The sequence below is a fragment of the Phoenix dactylifera genome, chromosome 5 (genome assembly GCF_051530095.1).
Source record: "Phoenix dactylifera cultivar Ajwa chromosome 5, Ajwa_hap1_PhDact_Kaust_v1.1, whole genome shotgun sequence".
Classification (NCBI taxonomy): domain Eukaryota; kingdom Viridiplantae; phylum Streptophyta; class Magnoliopsida; order Arecales; family Arecaceae; genus Phoenix; species Phoenix dactylifera.
The window spans coordinates 158,469-177,922 of NC_143194.1; the positions used below are offsets into that span (position 1 = coordinate 158,469).

At 42.8% G+C, this 19,454-nt stretch overlaps 1 protein-coding gene and 1 pseudogene across 1 annotated transcript; both read left to right on the top strand.

Moving 5' to 3' along the window:
• Nucleotides 1-5,671: 5,671 nt before the first annotated feature.
• LOC149753428 (uncharacterized) lies at nucleotides 5,672-9,531 on the top strand (annotated as a pseudogene).
• A 914-nt stretch (nucleotides 9,532-10,445) lies between these two features.
• LOC103700009 (uncharacterized) lies at nucleotides 10,446-11,890 on the top strand. Its single transcript, XM_008781991.4, has one exon. The coding sequence runs from the start codon at nucleotides 10,543-10,545 to the stop codon at nucleotides 11,641-11,643; it is 1,101 nt and encodes a 366-aa protein (XP_008780213.3). The 5' UTR covers nucleotides 10,446-10,542; the 3' UTR covers nucleotides 11,644-11,890.
• Nucleotides 11,891-19,454: the final 7,564 nt, after the last annotated feature.

Sequence of the window (19,454 nt, forward strand, 5' to 3'; positions counted from 1 at the left end):
TTTAGTGAGCTCCAAACTGTGCGACACCCTCTGCATAGCATTTTCCTGTACTGGCACTCCCCAAGCCCCCCTGACCACTTCCCAAGATTGTGGGTATGACAACCACAGCTTCTCAAAACGGAATGGGCTGTAATGACTGGAGCTCGAGGCTGTAGAAATCAAAAGAGGACAGTGATCTGAGGCAATTCGAGCAAGATGGCTAACCTGGTAAGATGGAAACCGCTAAATCCAATCCGGGGATGCAATAGCTCTGTCAAGCCGCTCCCACACTCTCGCTCGTCCAGACTGATTGTTGCACCAAGTGAATCGTGGTCCGGTGAAGCCAAGGTCCACTAGGCTAGTAACATTCAGAAACTCCCAAAACTCCCTCCTATCCACTGAATCAGAGTAGGTCCTCCCACCTCGTTTCTCATTGGGGCCAAGCACACAATTAAAATCACCCACTACCATTGTCGGCACCCCCTGAGTCAGTAAACATGACAGCTCACCCCAAAGGACTCTCCTTGTCCGGTAATCAGTGCTAGCATAGACACCACACAAGACCCACGGGGGTTCATTTGGTTCCGAAATGACCATCACAACCGGCTGAGAACAATGACGAAAGACATCTACAGAGGCAACGCCTCGCTTCCACAACATCAAAATACCTCCAGACAAGTCCTGGGATTCAACTTCAAAAGATTCCCAATCAGCTACTAAACGTCGCTGCACCCGACGTAGACCTTCTTCGGACACCCGTGTTTCACATAGAAAATAAATCTTAGGGCAATGAAGCTGAACTAGTCTTTTGAAGGACGACAAAAATGAAGGCTTAGCCGGCCCCCTACAATTCCATGCTATAATCTTCATTTAACACAATAAAGTGGGGTTTGGCCCGGACATCGTGGGCTGCTCACTAGCCTCTCCCCCTGACTTCTCCACCCCTCCCTGAATCACAACCCGCAACAGATTCACTACTTTCCCATGATCTTGAATAGGGGAAATAGGTCCCTGTCCCGAGCCCCCATGAATTCCTCTCGTCACCACCTTCGCTGGAGCCACAGGGGAGCTCCTAGCCGGCGCTGGCAGTGAGCCTTCCCCCGTCTCAGATCTCCCCTTTCTTCTCTGGCCTGATGAGGAGTCCATCTCACTTGCCGAAGCCACCTCCTGCAATTGAGAGCTAGCCATCTGCGCCTCCTTCGGACCCTTCCCCTTGGCCAGAGCCGACTCGCCGCCAGTAGCCACGGCCACCCGCGTTTGTGGGGCCACGCCGTCCGCCACCGGCCTGCATCGCCCTCAGCCCGCGGGTCCCGGCCGTCCCGTCAGGAGCTTGGACTTGGCCTGTCCCCGGTCGAGTGGGGGCTCTCGCCGGCGGCAGAGAGGCACTCTGGAAGTGTCGTCGTCCCTCCTCTCTCCGGCGTAGGTGCGGGTCTTCGAGTGAGGTCAACGATGCCGATCGAGGGAGCTGAGTCGGCTCAGTCACCCCCGAACCCCGTCTCGCCTTGGTCGGGCTCATGGCCCTCTTCATCGGGCTAGGGCCCTGTCCGTGGGCCAGCCCCTTGTCCACAGCCTGGACCATTCCACCCTGGCCCGGCCCGCCATGAAGCACCTTGGCCCACCCTGGCTCGGTCCGGCCCAGCTGGCCCACCTGCACTGGCTGGCCCATCCCTTCAGCAGACTCCAAGTCCGACCCGGCCCCTGCTCCGAGTTGAGCCTTCCCGGCGTTCACCGCCATTGCATCTTTCTCCGGTGACCGCCTCCTAGCCAACTTGGTTGGCTTCTGCCATCCGTCCGTGTCCGTCGGCGATACGGAAGGATTCGTTGCAGCCTTGGGGGACCTCGGCCCCGACCCGGAGGGCTCCCGCACCGGCGTGTGGTCGGCCTTCAGCTCGACCGGTTGTTTCACCGGCTTGTTCACCTTGGGCGGCCGTAGCTTGGTAGTCGACAACCACGGACCGAAAGGAAGCCGGCACCCCGACTCATCCCCCTCCTCCGACTCAGTGGTCGGTTCCTGGGAAGACCCATCCACCTTGGTCCGCTGGTCTCCCGGTTCCCTGGGCATCACCGGAGTCGTAGGAAAGGGGCATGCCCCCTCCCCGTGCCCCAGCCGAGCGCATTTGAAGCAGAACCCAGGTAGGTTCTCGTAGCGGAAGGCCTGCCAGTGAAGATCAGAACTTACCTGGATGAAGGTCCCAGGCCTGATCGGCATGCCGGTATCCAGCTCCACCTTGACGCGAGCGAATCCCAGCTTCCGGCCCTGGTCGGTGACCTTGTAAAAAGCCAGAGGTCGCCCGGCTTTCGCTGCTATATCCCAGATCAACTCCTTTGTCCAATATTCCGTCGGGAGACTGGGCAGCCTTAACAACACAACAGCCCGACATTGCTGGTTGGTCCCCGGAACAAAATTTGGCCGCCAGCGCTCCATGGCTAGTAGCTGACCAGCCACTAGCCACGGTCCGGCCTCCATTGCAGCCTCCCGATCTCTCTTACTCTAGAAGCGAAACACGAAGGTCTCGTCTGCCATCAAGAAGTCCTCGATGTTGTAGTCGAGTTTTCCGGCCACCCGCAGCTCCCGCCTGATCCATTCCACCGGCACACGGCGACCCAAGCTGCGCATGATCACTGCCGTGTCTTGCCATGCCGCCCTGACCATCTCCATCTTCTCCAGCGAGAACTCCACCACGTCCGTGAACCGCCGCTTCAGGGCGTCCAGCTCCGCTGCCGAGATCTGGTGATTAGTCTAGGTCGGCACCCTCGACGGGCCCTTTGCCACGTCCGCCCACGTTCGGGCCTTCTCGGCCGCCTTCAGGTGAGGCTGCATCTTATCACCCAAGCCCGCCTCCGTCTTTTCCGGTTCGGCAGGACCCCGTGTCACCATCCTCCGCTACAGCCAAGTGTTCGTTGAAATGCTCCACCAGTAACAGGTAACAAAACACCCACCCCAAGCGACGTGGACCCCCCTCCTCACCCACCCGAGGTGTTTGGGGAAAAGCCCCACCCACCGCACGGAAGTTGGTGCACCTAGGTACGCATCCCGAGTCACTCCTTCTCTCTCCTCTCCCCCCCCCCCCTCCTCACCACCCGAGGTGTTTTTTTGAGACTTGACCTTTTAACAATAAAGATTACTATTATTGTTAAGCAGGTGTAAGCAAATGGCAGTCATCTACTTATATTATCAATAAAGATAGTCTGATTCTAATACTAAAAAATTAAAAGTGTTTACACCCCAACTCAACAATATAGCTAGTAGCCGAAAGCAAGCACCATATGAGTCAATTTTAATGGAATCATGGCAAGCGAGAATCACATGATTTTTATTGGACTAAGTAGAGTTCAGTTGTCGTATATCGCACTAAGGGTGGAGACAAGCTAAACAAGTAGAATTCGGCCATAACATAGAAAAACAGGTTGAAAGATTGAACCTTAGCCATAATTAACTACGAAGCATGTGAAGACGGCCTGTAGAAGACTGAAGTGACTGAATCGGTCCTAGAGGTGTAGGAGACCGTATTGTAGGCCGAGAAAGAAGAGAGAAAGCCAACGCAGGCACCTTGGATAAATTAAAACCAATAAAAATTGATTATCGGTTAGTGCGAAGCAACATGATGACAAACGTGGGGTAATAGAGGGTGATTAGCATCAATTTCCAAAATGGACAAGAGTAGAGGCTAGACGTAGAGAACAACCGTCAAAGTGGGCACTTATCATGTTTTAGGGTAGGTTTTTTTTTATTTTTCTATAAAATAATGGAATTGTACTTTTTGTAGGGATGCTTTAACAATTTAAATCAATATATCTTTTTATCTTATCTTAGACTTAACCTACTAGTAGTTAAGTAGCTGTAACTTAAATTTCTACTACAGCTAGTGCTACACCCTTACCAAGTCCTATATCCTACCATGGCTTAGTGCTGCACCCCAACAAGATCCATCTCTTTTAAATAGTGGTGTGATGGTGACAAAAGTTCTTGAAGGTCAAGGTATCTAGACCCATGCTACTTTCTATCCTCTCGTCGATCTTTAGATCCGCATCATCATCTTTCTAACTAATTTAACATTGGTGGTATGCTTGCATACATCTACCCTATTGCCTTTAAGACTAGACGCCTGTCTCCACTAGACACTCACCTAGATGGGATGGGAAGGACGACAACAAGAGACTACATGTCATTTAAAGAAGAAAAAAAAACATTCTTGGGGTTGAATTGAAGAAAGAGGACTATCATGTCAAATTATCCTTATGTCACAATACTTGGACCATTATTTACTTAACTATGTCGAACTAACTGATACAAGACATACCAAAATAGACTGATTGATGATCAGCGCAATTTAGGCTATTAAAATGAGATAGGGTATGTACACTTAAGCCCCCCCCCCCCCACATCTATTAAACCACTTGTAACCTGACTCCCCCCCCCCCTCCACCACCACCACACTCGGACTACTCGCGATGGTCCACCCCACCCCCCTCCTCCGCCACCTACATTTTGATAAATTCCTCCCTCCCATCCTCTCTCTCTCTCTCTCTCTCTCTCTCTCTCTCTCTCTCTCTTAGGTTAGGGTTAAGGTTTCCCTCGCACTTCACCTTCCTCCCTCTCTCTCCCCATCTCTCTCTCTCTCTCTCTCTCTCTCTCTCTCTCGCTCGCTCGCTCGCTCGCTCACTAAGGTTAGAGTTATGGCTTCCCTCACCCTCCCCTTCCCTGCCTCCCTCTCTCCCTCTCCTTCTCCCTCCCTCCCTCTTTCTCTCTCTCTCTCTCTCTCTCTCTCTCTTCCTCTCTCCTTTTCTTCCTCTTCCCCTCTTTGGCTCCCCTATGTCAATATGCTCCAGAATAGCATGGTATGAACCTATACCATACCGAACTAATCACTAGCCGATATGCACCCTAGTATTGGTTTGGCGAACCTTGGCTCGGACCATTTGGAGGGCTAGAAGTATACCAAGGGGCTGTCTAATTACTTGCATTTGCTTAAGAATGTAAATAATGCTAAAAAAACTCGATAATGTAGTGTCAATCTAAATTAAGTTTTTGATAATCTTATCTGATCAAAGTTGGATTCTCTACCTAGGTTCTCATTTCTTATAGAATCAAACTAATGTAGATATGTTCGAACCAAAAACCTGATAACCTGAATATATATACACAAACTATATATGTAGTATATATCAATAAAGGAGTATAAAGGGAATTGGTTGCATGACTTGTGTTAATTTCGTTTCTTCATATTTGGATTTATGCTTTCTACTCAAGCTTGCCCTTCCTAACTCTCTCCCACTATTATTTCAATTCCAAATCTCAGTCTAAGCTTAGATTTTAATTATATTTTAATTATACTAAACATAAATATAAATTTGAATCTCTTTCAAATGTGATCAGAAAAAGAGAAAATAAAAAATTGGATATTTTTTATATTTTTGGGTGAAGTATTTTGTGCTTAACAATGAAAAAGATAATCTAGATAAATTTGATGCCAAATCAGATGAAGCCATCTTTCTTGGATACTCTTCATCTAGCAAAGCATATAGAGTATTTAATAAAAAAACCTTAGTTGTTGAAGAATTCATTCATGTTATATTTGATGGAACTAATGGCCTTCCTTCAAGACAGAAACAAGATTTTAATGATCAAGTAGGTTCATTGAATAAAGAAATTAATGACCTTACCTTGAAGGATACATCTACACAAGAGGTAATGGACCATGAAGAAAAAGATAATGATGATAAAAGAAAGAGGATCGGCCGGAACAACAATCTCAAGGTAGACTAGACTTACCTAAAGATTGGAGGTATAATCCTAATCATCCTAAAGAATTAATTATTGGTGATCCTTTTGCATGGGATAAGAACTAAATCATCTTTTAGAGATACTTGTAATCACTTAGATTTTGTTTCCCAAATTGAACCTAAAACAATATAAAAGAAAAACTGAACAAAATCATAATTGATTAAATACTATGCAAGAAGAAGTGAACCAATTTGAAAGAAATAATATGTGTTTGGAAACTTGTAAGTAAACCCAATCTTGTCTTAGAAACTGAATGGGTTTACAGAAACAAATTGAATGAATATGAGAATATAATATAAGATATATTCAGATTAGTTATTAAAAGATAACTAAGAAGAAGGTATTGATTTTGATAAAATTTTTACACCTGTAGCAAGAATAGAAAATATCTGATTATTACTTGCATTTTCCTTGCTACGTGAAACTTAAAGTATTTCATTGGTTGTCAAAAGTGCCATTCTGAATGGTTTTATTACTGAAAAAGTTTATGCGAAAATTAAAAATCATAAATTTCCAAACCATACATTCAAATTTAACGAGGCTTTATATAGTTTAATGCAAGCTCCTAGAGCTTAGTATGAATGGTTAAGCAAAATTTTGTTAGAAAATGATTTTTCAAGAGAAATTGTTGGTAAAACCCTGTTCACAAGAAGAAAGGATTATGATACATTAATTGTACAAATTTGTGTTGATAAGGTGCTACTAATAAAGTTTTATTTCAAGATTTTACTAAGTTCACGTAGGAAGAATCCGAGATGAGCATGATGGATCAACTTACATTTTTTCTCGGTCTCCAAACAAGCAAACAAGAGATGAAATCTTCATCAGCCAAAGCAAGTATACAAAAAAAATCTTGAAAAAATTTGGCATAGAGAATGCAAAGCATATCAACACTCCTATAAGCCCCTCTTGTAAATTAGATAAAGATGTGCTTGGTAAAAGTACTGATTTAAAACTTTATTAAGGCATGATATATTTCTTATTATACTTAAAGGCTTGATATCATGTTTTAATTTTTGCTTAAATGCAAGGTATCAATTTAACCCTAAGGAAACACTCTTAACTACTATCAAAAGAGTACATAAATATCTAATTGGAACAATGACACTCAAAAGAATACATAAATTTCTTATTATACTTAATTACCATGATAATTTGTTTTGATTTAAATTCTTGCATATTTTCTTAGTGCTTCTTAACTGAAATTAATATTCATCATCTAAGCAGTTAATTATGTTGTATTATTAGATAGAGTTTTTGAAAAACCCGATTCATCCCTTCTCTTGGGCTGCATAGTTGGGCAACAAGCACTAAGCATACCTTAAGCGCCCTGTCATTTCAAGAAAGTTAATGCTCAGGCATGCATAGAAGAATTCGGTTTCCTCGTTCTTGGATCTTTCTTCCATTCCCGGATCCCTCAATCCTTATCTTCTTTCATTCATTATTCTTTTAAAGAAGTTTTCTTGCATGAAAGGCTGAACTTCAAAATTTCAATCTAAAGTAAATTGAACTTCCACCATCTATGGTCTACCAAGACTCTTCTTTAGAATCTTTGGTTCAACCGAGTTTTCCAATAAAAGGCCACCATTTGGGAGGCTAATGGTCTCCTCAATCTTTTATCTAATTTGATGTCTCCTCCCATGGCCAACTATCCTTCGATCATGGCAGCCACCTATTTCTGGTCACCCACCTCCGGTCAAAATTCTTCTTATTAATTTCAGCCTCAATTTTAGCAAAAATTCTAACTCTATATCATATATACTTTGAACTTTTGCCATCAAACCGGGCTTGTCCCCATGATAGAGTACAAAACCTTCTTTCTGATATGGATCTCTAAATTCTTTTTCTGTTGATGGTTAGTAGAAAGAGTCAAAGCTTCCCTTTAACTCGCAGTTGCCTTGGCCAAAGATCAGTCCATACCTCTTGCACTTCATTTTAGACCATCTTTACCAATGTCTGAAGGACTCAAACTCGGAACTTAGAAATATGGATTTTTCAAATTTGGCTCTATATTTATTTTCTAGAGATTCATCCTTGGGTAAAAATTTTTGAAGCTCCTCTTCTTAGCATTCATTTTGCTCAATTAATAGAGTCGATTCTTTCCTTTACCGAATACTTTAAGAAATTTTACAAAAGTTTTCTCGCCATACCAACTCTTTCCTATGTCTATTCCTTTAGGTGCTCACTCTATTGGCTTCTTTCGCCTCTAGGAGACACGGCTCCAGAAGAAGCTGGCGCAATAGATGACCAATGGAGACAATTTCTCGTGCCTAATGACCTCCATGTTGGTTCCACCATTGAGTATTTAGGCAACAATAAATGAGTGGTTGAGTAGTCTTGCCCGAACTTTTTTTCTGCCAATTCAAACTCTCCCAAGCAATCCAATATTTGCCTCTTTTATGTCTTAATGAACATTATTATGATCAGCTTTTGATCACAGATCCTGAGGTGGTAGATCTTGTGCAATTATTTCTATCACCACACCTTTGTCCAATTCATACTTATGCCTACCATGCATTGGCAGGATAAATATATATCACAGGTTTGGTCTTGGCCGATGACTTCCGTCATAGCTGGATAGATGAATCCGAGCCTCAATGTGAGCCATCCTCCTCTATCCCTAATAGGCCTGTTAACGAGCCGAGCCGAGCCCGAGCCTGTACAGAAACTCGAGCTTGGGCTCGGCTCGTTTTACAGAAACTCGGGCTCGGGCTTGGTACCTAGCTCTATATTGGGCTCGAGCTCGGGCTTGCTTGGCAAAGCAAAAGCTCGGGCTTGAGCCCGTAAAGCCCGTTTCAATTACGAGCTCAAGCTCGAGCCTAGGCTCGGGCTCGGGCTCGGGCTCTCAACTCCCCCCTTGCTCCTCTATACTCTCAACCTCTTCTCCTCCTCTTCCCTTACTCACCACCAACACCCCTGCTCCACCACCACCACCTCCTCCGTCGTCGCCGATCCACTCCCCCCTCGCTCCTCTATACTCTCAACCTCCTCTTCTCCTCTTCCCTTACTCACCGCCAACTCCCCTGCTCCACCACCACCTCCTCCGTCGTCGCCGATCCGGTCCTCCAGCTTTCTTCCTCTAATCTATTGTCCATACTACCCCCTCGACCACCAACGCCAGATGCGGGGCATCGTCTGGCTCGACAAGCCGGTGAAGGATTTTAGCAACTCCGCCTCCGCAGCCGGCCTCCCCGCCCTCAAACTCTCCGACGACACTACCCGCTTCCCCTACACCCACCGGCAAGGCAACCGCTCAGCCATCCCCATCTCCCGCGTCGTCACGGAGATCTGCCGCCTCGGCCTGAATAACGTCCAGTGGTTCGTCACGGGCGATGACGACACCGTCTTCGTCCCTGACAACCTCGTCTGCATCCTCTCCCAGTTCGACCACCGCCAGCCCTAGTACATCGGCTCCGTCTTCGAAAGCCACCTCCAGAACATCTTCTCCTACGTACGTCATGGCCTACGGCGGCGGTGGGTTCGCCATCAGCCGCCCCCTCGCCACCGTCCTCGCCTGCCTGCAGGACCGCTCCCTCCACCGCTACCCGACCCTCTATGGCAGCGACGACCGCATCCAGGCCTGCATGCCCGAGCTCGGCGTTCCCCTCACCCACCACTCGGGCTTCCCCCAGTTCGACGTCTACGGCGACCTGCTCGGCCTCCTTGCCGCCCACCCTATGGCCCCGCTCGTCTCCCTCCGCCACCTCGACATCGTCTAGCCCGTCTTCCCCGATGCTCCCTCCTCGAGCGATTTTGGAGAAACATAGTTGATTTTGGGGGAAAAGCCCATCTTGCCGCCGCCCTCCCAAGACTAGGAGAGCTGGAGAGGTGGCCTTGGCCCGTTGGATGCAGGGTTTCCAAATGATCTCAGCCATCAAATTTCGAACTCATTTGGTCATGTTAAGCCACGAGCTCGTTTGGGCTCGTGAGCTGCTCGGGCTTGAACTCGAATTTAAACGAGCCTCATTTTGAGCTCGAGCTTAGGCTCGTTTGACTAACGGGTCGAGCCCGAGCCGAGCTTTTACCGAGCCCGAGCAGCTCATCCCGTTAACAGCCCTAATCCCTAACTCTTCAAATGATATTGTTGTCTTCTACCATGCAAGTGTAGCAACTCTAGTCTTCTTTAAGAACAAAAGTATACTTTGAATTCTTGTAGACGAAATTAAGAAGTACAGGAAATTTTATTACATCAAGTTATTTTCCAATAAGATGATTGTGTATTTAACATAAAGCAATACAAGCTACTTATATACATACATACATGCATATATGTATCTATATATATAATATTACATACATACATATATATATATAATACGTACATACATACATACATACATACATACATACGTACATACATACATACATACATACATACATACATACATACATACATACATACATACATACATACATACATATATATATATATATATATATATATATATGCAAACATACATATATACATGTACATATTATAGAGACATATGTTTCAATTTTTCATTAAGAATGATTCTTCATAGACAAACAAAGATAAAACAGCCCTGAAATGGAAATGTATAACTTTTATTTTAGCTACTATATCAATTTGTTTTACAGAATTTGCTTGATTTTGCTTTACTTATGATTGGAGGCAAGTCCGGCTCACAGGTTAGAAAAGAAAACGACGGTATTAAACCGACGAAGCGGCCCAGGTCGGTTCGAATACCTTTCAAAACCCTTCCGTTCCGTCCTCCCCTCTCCCTTCGGCTTCGTCCATCAAACAAACGAATCCGAAGATGAAGAAGAGGAGCGGCGGCGGCGGCAGCCAGAAGCCCTCGCCGGCTGCGGGGGACGGCGAACTCAAGACCCTAATCCACGGCCACTCCGTCTACTTCGATCACCTCGTGGAGCTCATCCCCGCCCGCTTCTACCTCCCTCCCGACGACGACAAGCCCTGGTTCCAGGGCCTCAGCAAGGTCGCCAAGGCCGCCGCCAAGAAGGAGTCTCGCGAGAATCTCAAGAAGGCTCGCCGCGCCCGCCTCGACCCTGAAAAATCCGCCACCACCCTCGACCTCCTCAAAAAGAGCATCTTCGAGGCCGCTGACAAATCCTCCGACGGCGGCAGCGAAAGCGACGAGGCTCCCGAGATTGACGAGAACAGCAGCCGCCCGGTCGTCGTGGACGACCGCTCCGTCACCTACGAGGAGCTCCGGCAGCGCCTCCACCGCCGGATCGAGGAGCTCCGGTCAAATCGGAACACCCGGCCGTCTGAGAAAAAAAAGGAGAAGAAAGAGAAGAGCAAGAACAAGAAAAATAAGAAGAATAAGAATAAGCAGGCAGGAGAAGAGGCAGAACCCTCTTCTCAGGGGAAGCGGAAGCGAGAGAAGGAGTCGGAAGAGGAGAAGGACAACAAAAAGAAGGCGAAGCCAGACAAAGGGGGAGATGCTTCTTCGGCCGATTTAACATTCGGCCAGGTCAAGATTGGAGGCGGGGACGACAAGAAGAAGAAAAAGAAGAAGCTTTCCAAGCAGCAGGCCTTGGAGAGGGCGAAGAAGCTCGAGGAGGCGAAGAAAGACCCGGAGAAGGGGGAGAAGATTTCGAAGAAGCATTCTTGGAAGGCTGCAGTGAGTAGAGCTGCAGGGGTTAAGGTTCACGATGATCCAAAGCTATTGAAGGAGAGCATAAAGAAGGAGAAGAAGAAGCAGCAGAAGCATGCAGGGAAGTGGAAGGAGAGGATGGAGAGCGTGGAGAACCTCAGGGCAGAGAAGCAGAAGAAGAGGACGGAGAATATAAAGGAGAGGATCCATCAGAAGAAGATGAGGCGGATTGAGAAGAGGGAGAAGAAGCTCATGCGCCCAGGATTTGAAGGCCGCAAGGAGGGATACATTAATGAATGAATCATGCTTTTGATCTGAAATTTATGGTATATGTGAGATTAAGAACTGGTAATGGTTTTATAGGTTGAAGAAGCTGAGGTAAGGTGAGTCTTTTGGGTTTTTGCTTAACCATTTGGGGGGACTAGTTACTCATGTTTAATGTTAGATGTAGATTTATCATCCATGTTTATGGTATATTATTTTGTTGGCAGTTTTTAAAAGAATTGCTGTGGAATTGTTGGACAATTGTTTCTCCTTTCAAACTTAACCATGAATTGCTGCTGTTTCATGTGCAAGGAAAAGTTCGTAGTGATTTTTAATCTTGGAAATTTTCATGACGAGTTGGCTTCATATACCATGCCATACATTTATTTTATTTTCAAGATGCTTTTGGGCTGTAGGACCTTGTAGCTGCTTACTGGGCTGGTGACAAGGTACAGTGTGAAAAAATGATGGTGTGAGCATAAATTTTTAAAAAGCTAACATTGGTGCCATTGGATGGGAGAACAGATTGAAGCACCATGTGCTAGTGGCATGCTAACCTAGCATTGGCATGGTTTCTACGATTTTGTGCTGTTTTGTCATAAATCATGTGAATGCTTGGCAATAACTGGTATGGTATGTATTGTGCTATGCTGACAGGTTCTTAAATCCGTATAGGGGAGTTGGTAATCCAAGGGAATGCTTAATTCTAGTGTAGTGTAGAAAAATTGTTGTTAGGGTTGCTTTCATAAGCAGCTTGGAGCTTTACATCTCGTATTTTATTAATCTAATTCCAATATGACTTTCTTGTAAAAAAAAGGGGGCAAATGCTTGGAATACCTTTTATTTGAGTAATTGGAGAAGAAAACAGTGACTTCACTTAGCAAAAAGTTGGAGATAAGGAAGTTGCCTTGGGAAAAAAAAGAGTTAGTTATGGATGGTGGATAATTTGTAATTTGTTATTGACAAATGGTATGCATTTACAATCTTGTTCACTAACTACCACTTTTATCCTGCTATTTGCATTCATTCTTATTGAGAATGACTTAGACACATTCAGGATAGTGAAGATAGGGAAAAAGTTCATTTTGTTTGTTTGGAAGGTATGGATCTTTTGGTGTTGTACTAGCAATGCTCCTGAGGCCCTGACTTATTTGTTGGCTGTTGGCAATGTTCAAAGTTTGCTCTTTATACTCATTGTGGTCAAGGCTGATCCTACTCATATTGTATGATATTGATTCGATGCTTGGATACCTTGATACAGCCACGTTAATGTGTAAACTTGTATTTTTATAATATAGATAGATGCTTTGAACCACTAGGATGCATATTTAATCACTCTAAGCATCATGACCATGAATTCATGGATGCATTGCTGTTATAAATGAATGTCATAGAAAACACTTATTTCACTAGCCGCATAGTTTATATACAAATTAATATGAAATAACATTATTTAGAAAATATGTTACCCAGATAATACAACATACAGTGTCTGGAGACAACAAGTATAAGCTCTGCTATCATGCTTTGCAATGGCTTATTGCTTATTGTGGATTTCGGGTTGACTCCTATCCATTGGAGGGACATGTTAATTGATTGTTTTGATGCATACCTCTTTCAGCACAGGGGTGTGTATATTCTGTTGTGGGGTTGTCAACATGGAACATATAAAATAGCAATGATGCTGCATATAATTTTTCTAAATATCAATTTCTAAGTTTGAAAAGTTAGTAGAATCACCATGGCCACGGAAGGAAGATCAGATAGAGTGATCTAGCTTTAAAAGTTTTATTAAGGTTGATGGTTGGGATTTAGAAGTTTAAACTTCAATTTAGTGCTGAAGGGAAAAGAGCTGGGAATTTGGCTAGAGCTGTAGTGCAATTAAAGTTTTGGCTCTTAAAGATTGGTTCCTAACCTCCTTTTTTTTTTTTGTGTGTGTGTGTATATGTGTCTGTTTTGGGAGAGGGGGGCGGGGTGGAGGGTTGGGGATCAAAGGGGAAAATGAGTTGACCGTGCTGCTGGTGTCCTATTGTGGGGAATGTATGTTAAAGGCGAGTTAGGCAACACGTACAGATTGTACTCTTCAGCTATGTACGAGCTGTTGACAAGTCTATAGTGTGTAAAACGATGGTTTCTGTTATAACTTTTCAAGTGGTTAACTTTGGTGCCATGGATGGGAGCAAAAATTGAAGTACCATGCGCAGGTGGCAGGCCATCCTAGCATTTGGCATAATTTTCTACTATTCCACGCTATTATGTTCCAAATCATGTGAGTGCTTGGTAGCAACAGGGTATGTACCACGCCATTAAGTCGACATGTGAGAGTTAGTAATTGAAGGGAATGTCTAACGTCTGCTCTAGTAGAAAAAAGTTGTACTGGTTGATTTATCAAGCAGTTTGGATCTTTACATCTTGTGTTATGTTAATTAAATTCCAATGTTACTTTTCTTTTGAAAAAGAAAATTGGATAGATAATTGAACTACAATTTATTTGAGGAATTGGAGCAGAAAAGGATAATTTCACTTAGAAAGGTCGGAGACAACGTATTGCCTTGGAAAAAGAGTTAGCCATTGACAGGGGATCAATTTTTATGAACAAACAGTATCTACATTCATTCTTGTTCACTAACCATTTGTTTTATGCTCCTATTTACTTTCTACTCATTTGAAGGGACTTGGAAGCATTTCTATTGGGGGGAATTAAACTAACAATCTTCAGTTCTCCGTCCTTGTCTGAAATTTCATCTCTCTTCTCAGTGAACATCGAACACAATCTAGATCTAGTTAAGAAGTGGAAATACACTCCTATGATAACTTTTTCAAGTAGGTCAGTCACATCGGGTCCTCCTCTATTCCCTTCATGCTTTGATGATCTCATATTGTGATATCTTGCTTTTGATGAATTGCGACCTCTGCTTCCTTCATGCTTTGATGATCTTGTATTGTGATATCTTGCTTTTGATGAATTGCGACTTTATTCTTTTTTCTACCATGCATTAATAAATTACTCTCAAAGTGGTAAAAAAAGATTAGAGAAGAAACTTGCATTGTCTATATAAAGTCGATACTGCTCATGATTCTGAAGATTCATGCTGTACAAGCACTTGCTTTGATAGTATGGTCTCAGTCCTACACATCCAAAGCCAACTTATTTGGTAGAGAAACCTTGAAAACTCCTCTGAGCTATGATAACCCTACATTAGACTGCAGCTAGGGTAGAAGAACACATAACAATGAAAGCAATCAGAATATAATCTAATTGCTGGCAATTTCTTATTGAATGACTTAAACTGAGGAAGCGAGTTTTTAGTTTTCTGTTCCATGAATCTCATCTCCTAGAAACTTTATGCTATAAATACACAATGTAGTCATAGGCATTGGGTGGATATATCAACTGCAAAATAACTAATTACTCAATCACACAGTTTTTTTCTCAAAGATGTTCTGCAATTTTCAGTTTGTATCTTTCTGGGCATGTCTGATGATGAGTAGTTTGAAAGGAGTGGTGCAACAATGGTTCTCTTAAAACATTAGAAACCAAATGCATAGAAAACATTTGTATAATTTATATTTGAGACAATTAATTAATGAAGAGGTATTGGGTGGATATAACTACCACCATGTTATCAATCATAAGGGGTTGTTTTGTTGACAAGTTTTACTAAAGCAAGTTTATAAAAAATTCAAAGTGAATATGTTTCACAGAAAATGTTGTTTGGTTTTTTTTCCATAAAACTTGTTTTGCCAAAACTAGCGAGCTATAAAACCTAAAAATGAGTAAGGAAAAACAGGTCACCTCATGTTTTTCATAAAAGATGTTTTCCAGAGGTCTGTTTTGGAAAAACCCATCCTGTAAAGTGGGTTAAGCTAAATTTAATGAAGTCTCTTTGCAATGCCACTTGAAATTAATTTTGCAATAAACACTATTTTTCTGAAGATGTGCTTGTGTTTTTCAGTTTGTCTTTCTTGGTATGTCTTATGATTGGTAGCCTGAAGTGCACATGGTTTCAGGTTCAATAATGGGTAAATGATTCTCTTAAAAAAAATTAGAAATCAAATACATAGAATCATTTGTACATTCATTTTTAATCCAATCTATTAATGAATATCTGCTATCTGGTGGTTCTATTCAAGCAATACACAAAAAAAGGATTAATATGGGAAAAAACAAACTAGATATAGCTTGATAGTGATATGTTAAAGTCATGGAAAAGGAAACTTGATATGAGAAGAATCCCAAAATGTGAACTAGCATTCACAAGAGTGAGATTTTGGAGATGGCTTTTACTCTCCAGGTTGAATAATCTGGCTATTAAGGAGTTAATAATGTGACGTACGATGAATAACCTGCAACATGCATGGATTCTTTCATTTTCTTTGTTCTCTTAATATACTTATGACAGGTCTTATTGATCTTGGTTTGCATGTTAAATCATATATAGCTAGTTCTCCAAACCAAACTGCTGTGATAAAATATGTGCATAGGAGTTAAAGTTGGAAGGTTTCAATCTGTGCCCGGTGCTATTTTCTGTCCAATATAATGTATTGTTTAACACATTGCTTTAAGAATATCAATGGAGTACAACTGTGTGATGCAAGCGCAGCGTGATGTTTCATTGTAATTGGTAGTTTAAAGATGTAATGTTACTGAGCTAGTGTTTTGCTTCTTAATGACAAGTTACTCTTTAAGTGCATTCATTTGATTTCTGTCTAATTTCAATTGTTTTGTTTGATTAGGTTGTCCCTCTAGATAAGCTGTAAGCTTTTTATGCTGAAGTCTAGGGTTTGCATTCTGATGCTTCATTCTCCTCTGATGGCCCCTTCTGCTCTCTGTCTTGATAGGAAATATCAGGTTGTAAGATGATTTTTTTTTTTTCATTAAGAATGATTCTTCATAGACAAACAAAGATAAAACAGCCCTGAAATGGAAATGTATAACTTTTATTTTAGCTACTATATCAATTTGTTTTACAGAATTTGCTTGATTTTGCTTTACTTATTATTGGAGGCAAGTCCGGCGCACAGGTTAGAAAAGAAAACGACGGTATTAAACCAACGAAGCGGCCCAGGCCGGTAGTTCTATTTAAGTCAGCGACCACCCCAAATCTCCTTTACCGATAGATCTCACAACCTCCATCATTTTCTTCTCTTTTTTTCCTTAGATTGCCGACGGCCTAAGCTCCCCATGCTCGCCGTGAAATGCAGCCAAGGTTCATTGGAATCACAGATATGAGCCTTGATCTTCTTCTCCTCAGTTTCCTTGTTCATAAGCCTCGCTTCCAGTCGAGTCTTTGCCGGAAAAATTCAAGAATAAAAGGCCCTATTAATCCTCTGTTTTTATATTCGAAATCCCTGGTTGTTCCTCCTTTTGCCGGCGCTCGTCACCGGAGAAGGGGGCTTGTCCCCTTTGATGCTTTGGGTCGTCACCGGAGCCCCACCGTCAAAGACCAAGAAGGAAGAAAGAGTTTCGGCCTCTTCATCCTCTTCTTTTTGTTGTTGGCCCTTGCTTGCCGCCGTCGGCCACCAAGGTTGGCCGAGCCACCTCTTGTCGCCTTCGGAGCTGGCCACCACAGCCGCCTCTAGATCCAATCATGAAGGAAGGGGGAGACGGATCCCCTATTTTGAGAAGAAAGAAGAGAGTTTCTCTTTTCTTCTCTCTCCTCTCTTCTTTCTCTCGTTTCTCTCCTCCTTTCTCCTCTCTCTCTCTCATTCTGCTCTCTTCTCACTCTTCCCCACTTTCTCTCCCTATGAACTTTTCTCTCTATGGGATTTTCTCTCTCTACGAGATTTTCTCTGTCTATGGGATGTTCTTCTCTACTTGACTTATGGACCGGATACATTGATGATCCTGGATGGCTCGTGTCACTAGAACAATGATGACCGAAGAGAAATACTACGTTGATCCAGCATCACATCAACCAAACCCTAGATCAAACGAAAACTAGCACTACCGGTCAGCTCTGGTGTTCAAATACTCAAAGATGGAAATCAGGAGGGAGAAAAATAAAGACCCGCCGGAGAGAAAGATCAGAAGATGGAAACAATGAGGAAATCTAACTTCCTTCCCTTCATTCAGTTCTCAATACATCCAATCAATTCGAAAACCTAAAAAAAATGATAAAAGAATCCATCATCTACAAATAATCACAAGAAGAGAATGATCGGTGCTATAGCTTTCAATCTCTTCCAATCTCCAAGATCATCAACACAGACTATATCGCATCAAAGAAACAATAAATCTAGAGGAAATCAAGATTTTTACTCAGTTCTTATGATCAAATACTCGAAAATCAATATCAGCGCGAGAGAAAGATCGGTGAAAGAGAGAATCTAGGAAAGAAGATGGAGACGAGGATAGAAATCTGACCTCCTTTGTTCTATTCTCGACCAAGACAGAATACATAGCATCCAAGAAACAATAGATCTAGAGGAATCAAGATCCTTACTCGGTTCTTGCATTCAAATACTCGAAAATCAAGAACAATCCTCCTTTGCTCTATTCTCAATGAATCCGATGAGAAAACTGGATCTATCTCCTCCACTGCCTCTGTCTTCCACCTCTCGTCTTTTGAAGCACCTAAACTGGCCAAATAGCAAATGCGCCCCATTGAGAGCGATATTTATATAGCTTGGGGAGACTGCTTTCCCCACCTCGGAGGCAATACGAGCTTTCACTGAGAACTAGGGATGTCATGCACGTAGAACTTTGAGGTTCGTGCTTGTAATATAAAACTCGATCATAAAGTTGACGAACCACCAATACAGTTTTTCAGTTATAGTCCATTTCTCAGTTATCATAACGAGGCATTCCAACACTACTTCCTCCACAAAATTACCAAGGATCTGAAGGATTCTAGAGAAGTCTTGGTTTTGAATCTGTTAGTGTTGGAAAAATATTATAGTCATAAAATATGTTTAATGTCATCCATACGTCTAGTAGATTAGATAAAATGCATGATTCCAAAAGACATACAATCCATGATTTCGAAGAAGGAAAAACAGATGCAAGCAAGCATCGGAATCATAGAGATAGATGCCCAGATATGATAGTTGAAAGTTGCCATAGGTGTGCAAATCTTGAGAAAATTTCGAGTCCAGTTTGAGCACTTCAAACATATGGTTCTAGTGCAGCCATTCTAAGACCAATTAAGCCTTGAAGCACCCTTAAGAATTGAAGAGCAACAACCCTCAGTTAACTGATGAATTCAAATCATTGCTTGAACCTTAAGAAAGTTGCAGTACTTTTTCGAATTGAGCCAACAAGGACAAGATATTAATCTTGAAATGACAAACAGATATCCATAGTTTGTACTTTCTAGAGTTGCATTAGTTCTGTATCAAACCAACAGAAGAAAAGCTCTCCAGCTATACCTAGGCATCTAGAAAAGTCTCTTGATAAAAGCATTTTTATCAAAAATTCCTCAAACCTTATCTGCATAAAACACGCTATCTATAAATCTTCCATCTCTAAATTGGCATGTTCGATCTATTGAATACTGGCAGCAGAGGCTGCTGAACCATGACTTTCATTCATGCTCATTTCCTGCAATGGAGGTGGGTTCACAATAGTCATCGGCATAATGGCATTATCAGAGAGGCGCCCTTTCATTTCTCGATGCTCTTGATAGATGGCACACCAATGCATGCAGCAATGGACCATGCAGGGGTCACATGGCGAGTCTGAAAGACAATTATAAGATACTAGTAAAAATGCACCAATGGACATGATAAGCCTCACTCAAGTAAGTCAAAAGCACATACAAGCAAAATATGGGAAATGATTTAGGAAAGTGCATACATGACAATTCATGTTAATAAGTAGCCTGCTGTTAATGTAAGTTTGTCAA

Excerpts from the sequence above, each read along its gene's own strand:
- LOC103700009 (XM_008781991.4), top strand. The coding sequence starts at position 10,543 with ATGAAGAAGAGGAGCGGCGGCGGCGGCAGCCAGAAGCCCTCGCCGGCT.